This window comes from Arachis hypogaea, chromosome 20 (assembly GCF_003086295.3).
Source record: "Arachis hypogaea cultivar Tifrunner chromosome 20, arahy.Tifrunner.gnm2.J5K5, whole genome shotgun sequence".
Lineage (NCBI taxonomy): Eukaryota > Viridiplantae > Streptophyta > Magnoliopsida > Fabales > Fabaceae > Arachis > Arachis hypogaea.
In genome coordinates, this window is record NC_092055.1 from 3,538,786 (window position 1) to 3,544,587 (window position 5,802).

The 5,802-nt window shown below is 32.7% G+C and overlaps 1 protein-coding gene across 2 annotated transcripts; it reads left to right on the forward strand.

Moving 5' to 3' along the window:
- Positions 1-713: 713 nt before the first annotated feature.
- Positions 714-3,164, forward strand: LOC112783495 (plant cysteine oxidase 4). Of its 2 annotated transcripts, none has more exons than XM_025826466.2 (5): positions 714-1,304; positions 1,400-1,554; positions 1,634-1,784; positions 2,440-2,646; positions 2,733-3,164. In XM_025826466.2, the coding sequence occupies exons 1-5, from the start codon at positions 1,205-1,207 to the stop codon at positions 2,843-2,845; spliced, it is 726 nt and encodes a 241-aa protein (XP_025682251.1). In that variant the 5' UTR covers positions 714-1,204; the 3' UTR covers positions 2,846-3,164. The 2 variants fall into 2 exon arrangements, with proteins under 2 accessions (XP_025682251.1, XP_025682252.1); XM_025826467.2 differs by having other exon boundaries at positions 787-1,304; positions 1,634-1,703.
- Positions 3,165-5,802: the final 2,638 nt, after the last annotated feature.

The window sequence follows — 5,802 nt, forward strand, 5'->3', positions numbered from 1 at the left end:
TACAGGTTTACATAAGAGGTGCTACTGCCAATTAAATATGGAAAGAATAAGTAACGGTTTTTTATATGTTTATAGAATTATAGTGACACATCAAATTCCTGTCTTCCACAGCAGAAAAATAACCTCCTTTTCATTCTCATTTAAGGAAATGATTAGTCAACATAAATTCTACATTGGAGGTATTATTATTGGAGAAATGACGGATTAATTTTTTTTTTTCAATTTTATTTTTCAACTCAGAGATCCATATCCTAATCAATAGTTAAAAGAAAAGGTGCGCATGCTCAATATTAACAAACAAATAAAATATAAATTGATGTTAAGATAAGTATGGTGAATTGATGATAAACAATTTTGCTATTCCTTGCTCATAATAACTTAAAAAGAATAAAAAAGTATTTAACAGCATCTATATCTATATCTTTATTTAACCAACTTGGGTTGGTCGAGTGGTTAATTCACTCATCCGCTTAAGTAAGTGTTGGGAATTAGAATCCCACCTTGTACATGTAGCAATTCATTGGCCAACAATATACCCTTAAATAAAACTCAGATCCGCGACGGATTAGTCCTTGACCTGTCAGGTTAATCGACCTTTAAATCAAAACTTTATTTAATTAAAAATTTATTATTAGTTAATAAATTACTACGTACATAAAATATAATTCAAAACTTTTGATATTTATTTAAGCGATTGAGTGAGTTATCAAATCAAATTGATTCATATCTAATTATCTATATCTATGTATGTATGTTGATGGTACTGTGAAAGCTACAGCTGGGGTTTGTGTGTTTTATGAAAAGTGTCTTTTCCTCAGGTGGCCACCATGCATGTCTCTGAATTTGCAAGCTTTAGTTTTCATCTCTATTCTCCTTCAAAACCAAACCCGTGATTCTCACTTTTGGAATCTTACTCTTCCTTCTCTCTCAATGTCCTTCTTACCCATCACATGTCTTTGGTTTATTCATGATTTCCAATATTCACTCTCTCACCCATAATCTTTGGATGTAAATCTTCATTGAACAATGTTTCATTTTCTTATTTCCTGGGTGAGATGAGTTGATGAAATTGTTGCGTAGGAATGAAGCTGTTCCTTTTGCTTTTTTGGTATAAACAAAAGTGACCCTTCAAGTGGCACTTGTGAATTCTGATCCAAGGTTGCATCAATTCAGCATATTGTTGCTTCATTTGGTAGCTACTATTATGCCATTTGTTCAGAAATTGTACGACACTTGCAAGGCTTCCTTTTCTGCTGATGGACCCATATCACAGGAAGCTCTTGAAAAAGTTCGAGCCCTTTTAGGTAAATCATTAATGCTCTATAATGAGCTCTTGATGATTAATGCTCTATAAACAGCTTAGGGCATGAGATTTTCTTCACTGTTCTTGAACTTGCAGATGAGTTGAAGCCTTCAAATGTGGGTTTGGATCAGGAGGCACAGTTGGCGCGTGGATGGACAAGTTCTTTGAATGGTAAAAGGGGGCGCAATGGAAGCCATAATTATCCACCCCCTATCAAGTACATCCACTTGCATGAATGTGACAAATTCTCTGTAAGCATCTATTTTTGGTTGTGTTTGGAACCCTTCCATCAACAAAGCATGAATGTCAAAGTTGGAATCTTTGTTGCAGATGGGAATCTTTTGTATGGCTCCTGGTTCCATCATTCCACTGCATAATCATCCTGGGATGACTGTTTTAAGTAAGCTTCTTTATGGCTCTTTACATGCTAGATCATATGATTGGCTTGAGTTACAGGGCTCTTATGATCATCCTTCTCAAGGTAATCAAATTAATGCTTAATTAATTCCATGATTGTGTTGCAGAAATTATGGACCTTTAATTTGTTTGGTATAAGTACATATGTAACTCTGTTTCTGGAAAATAAGACAAAAATGTTTAGATAATATGAGCAAACCAATGATACAATCTATATGCCATATCCTCAATCAAGTTGCAGTGATTGTGTTTTTAACTTATAATAGTAATTCTTAGGCCTTGTTATTCTGAAAACTGAAAACAAATTATTGATTCTTGTTTATCTTTAAGGTGATGATCACTGTTAACCATGAGCCCTGTACTCAAAAGATGGACGTTTCTTAAGTCATTACATTTAAGAGTAAAGTATCGTTTTTGTCCCCAACGTTTAGGATAAGTTCTAAAGTTGTCCCTAACGTTTCAATCGTCCTATTTAAGTCTCTAACGTTTCAAAATCGTCTCAATTTTGTCCTGCCGTCAATTCTGTTAATGGATTCCTAACGGCAGGATAACATTGAGTCAGTTTTGAAACGTTAGAGACTTAAATAGAACGATTGAAACGTTAAGAACAAAAACGATACTTTACTCTACATTTAATTTACTTGATAACTTTCTAAACTATGCTATGTCTTATGAACTTTGATCGACAATGTAATATGTGGAGACTCATTCAATTGCAGCAAGACCAGCAACACTAGCAAGAGATTGTCAAATGAAAGCACCATGTGGCACAACAATACTATATCCCAAAAGTGGTGGCAACATTCATTGCTTCAAAGCCATAACCCCTTGTGCTCTCTTTGACATTCTTTCCCCACCATACTCAACAGAAAATGGAAGACACTGCTCCTATTTCCGAAGGTCTCCTCCTATCAAAGATCTTCCAAGTACTTCTCTTCCTCCTTCTTGTCCTAATAATAATAAGCCTAATAGAAAAAGCCATATCCTAACGTGTTAATTTGTTAAATAAAAGGTGTTGAGTTAGATAAAGCATCTGAAGTGACATGGTTAGAGGAGACTCAACCGCCGGAGAACTTGGTGGTTAAGAGAGGGCAGTACATAGGCCCTACTATAAGAAGACATTGACGGCCGAGATAACTATAACTAGTTTGTATTTTGGTGGAATCTCAGGTGCAGTCGACTTTACGTGAAGTTGATAACTGAGAGTCGATAGATGATTTGACTGATTTGACTAAATTTTCATGTAACAGCTCTCAACTATCAACTTCACGTGAAGTCGACTACAACTGAGTTTTCACCTTATATTTTATATAACACAAGTCACTCGTGTTTCAAAGTCAATAATAATGTGACATCTGCTTTCTATTACTGCTAATTGTACATACTATGACATATATGATGCCACTGATCGTGAATCTTAATTATGCTAATCAATCTTTCTCTACTCAAGTGTGTGAATGGAGTAATATACATTAAGTTCATGTGTCTGCACGTAGTTTACTAGTTGATGAGAAATTCAAATTCTTCGTTAGGTATATTACATCAACTCCATTCAATTTGTAATGTCATGATGTAATTCATCACCAAAAATATATTTAGTTAAGTCAAACGATAATTAAAGTATTGAACGTTTTCTATTTTATGCCGTTACCCAACCTCCTAAGTTTTTTTTTTCAGGTTCGGTTTTGGGCTTTGTGGACCCGGGAATTGTCTTCTTATCCAACTGCTCAAGCCCACAAGCCCATGCCTCTTGATTAATCAAAATAAACTAATAAAAACTGCAATAATTTGACTTCGTCTATACTTTTACCTTTCCCTCCCTCAGCTCCAATATATATATTTTATAAAAATTTTATATTCATTTAGTCAAATTTAATGATATAATTTCGCTCATAAATAGGATTGGCAATGGATAGAATAAGATAGGGTTTGGTCTCTACCCTAATTCTATCGGTAGGTTGAAAACTTTTATAAAATTCTATCATACCCTATATGTGGGTTGAGAATTTCTTAACCCTAACTCTATCCGCACCCTAAAATTCTAAACCCTACTCTATCCGACCCTACTCACAGAAAAATAACTATTCCAAATTTCATATATATTAATAAAATAGAAAATAAAAAACTAAGGTCAAATTAAAATTAAAAACAATAAAATCTTAAAGAAATCTAATATAAAATTACAAATAATATGATCGTTAGTTAGCTTAGTAATTATTTTAAGTTTTTATAAAAAAAAATTGTAGGTTCAATATTCACTTTCTTCACTGTATACATAACTTTTACATATATATTATATAATATACTAGAGGTGCGGGTAAAGTAGAATAGGGTATACTCTGAACCCGTACCGTACCCTATCTTACGCGCAGCGATTGGGTAGGCAATCGTACCCTAACGAGTTGGTCTAAATTGGGTACTCACGAGTAGGGTATAAATTGCCAGTCCTACTCATAAATTCATTGTTTTTTATAAATTATTTATGGTCGTTGTTCCTTGATCATTATATTGGTTTAATAATCCAAAGCTCCATCCCTAACCAACATCCTAGGTACATCCAAAAAGTATAAATTCAACTATGCCCTTAAAGGGAAGAAAAAATATTTAGTTTTTCTTAGTAATAATAATATAACTCGGCACATTGATATATATTAATAATATTTGATGGTGCTATGAGACACGATTCTCCTTAATCTGATGGCATTTTAATGTAGATCGTTGATGTATGTTAGTAATGCTAGGTTGGACGTCTTGATCCATGAAATAATAGAAAAGGCTCCAAATTCTTTGAAAGATTCTTGTGTGTGTTAATATAATGAGAAATGTCAACTCTCATCCATGAAGGACAAAACAAACCTTGTCATTTTTAGTTTCTTAATTATAATATTCTCCAATTTAGTCCCTCTTTACTATTTTATTTTTCTCTTCCACGTAGTTTAGTTTTCTCTAATAGCTGCAAAAACGTAACCCTTTATTATAATAATAACAATATAGTTCTTCGAATATCTGTTACCAGAAATTATGGAAATTTTTGAAGTGTGTTTGTCATGCTGATGTCATACTCTATGAGGAATAGTGGATGGACCCTCTAGAGAGTCTTTGCCATTTTTGGGAAATATGGGACAAAAATAATCCTGAATTCTTCCAAAAGAAGCTAAGAAACAAAAAAAAAAAAAAAAAAAAAAAAAGAAAAACTCTATTATTTGTTTTGTATGAAAAATAAAAATCATATTCATATATATAAATCATAGGGTCCCTTTAATTATGATCCAGCACATATTTTGTGAGAGACAATTTTTCCTTGTTTGCTTTAATTTAATTTCTTCTTTCTGCTATACACGTGTGCCACCATTCCCATTATCAATTACTACCAAACTTGTATTAATGTCTCCCTAACTACTTTCTTCTGCATTGAACTTTGAATTCGATGCATGGGTAGCCTAATAATTCACGGTTTTAAACTCAATTATTAATATTTATATATTCAATCACAATATTGCACTGTTGAGCCATTTTTCGTTGCACTAGTATAATAATCTGTAGTCATAATTTAAAATCATCTGGACTAATTAAGAATCAAATTAACATGATACCAAATATGGATAATGAAATAAACACTGGCAATGCTACTTAACTTATTGACTTGGTATGATTGCGTTCATTGCATGTGGAACAACAATGGTGTATATAAAAACCATGTATATGGGTTGTAGTGTACTATTCAACAAATCAAAAGAATTGTGATAGATAGATGCATAGTTAGAAGTCAATAAAGTTGATGAAAGTTTTCAACTCCCTCTTCTCCTTTAGAATTGCCTTTTCAAGAAAGTTAATTCGATTGTTTCGATTGTCAAACATTTTGCTAACGAATCCTCTCCTTCCCATGCATTCCCTTTACAACAATAATATAAAGCTTTTAGGTTAAAAAGTGAAAGGACTACTCAATATGAAAGTAAATAATATAATATCCTAATTGGCCAGCTCTAAGTTTCTGTTAATTAATAATAATGCAAAAGCAGTATATTATATTTGGTGAATGCTACCCTATTCTCTCTAAAGTAACATGTAAGTTATTTTTTTTA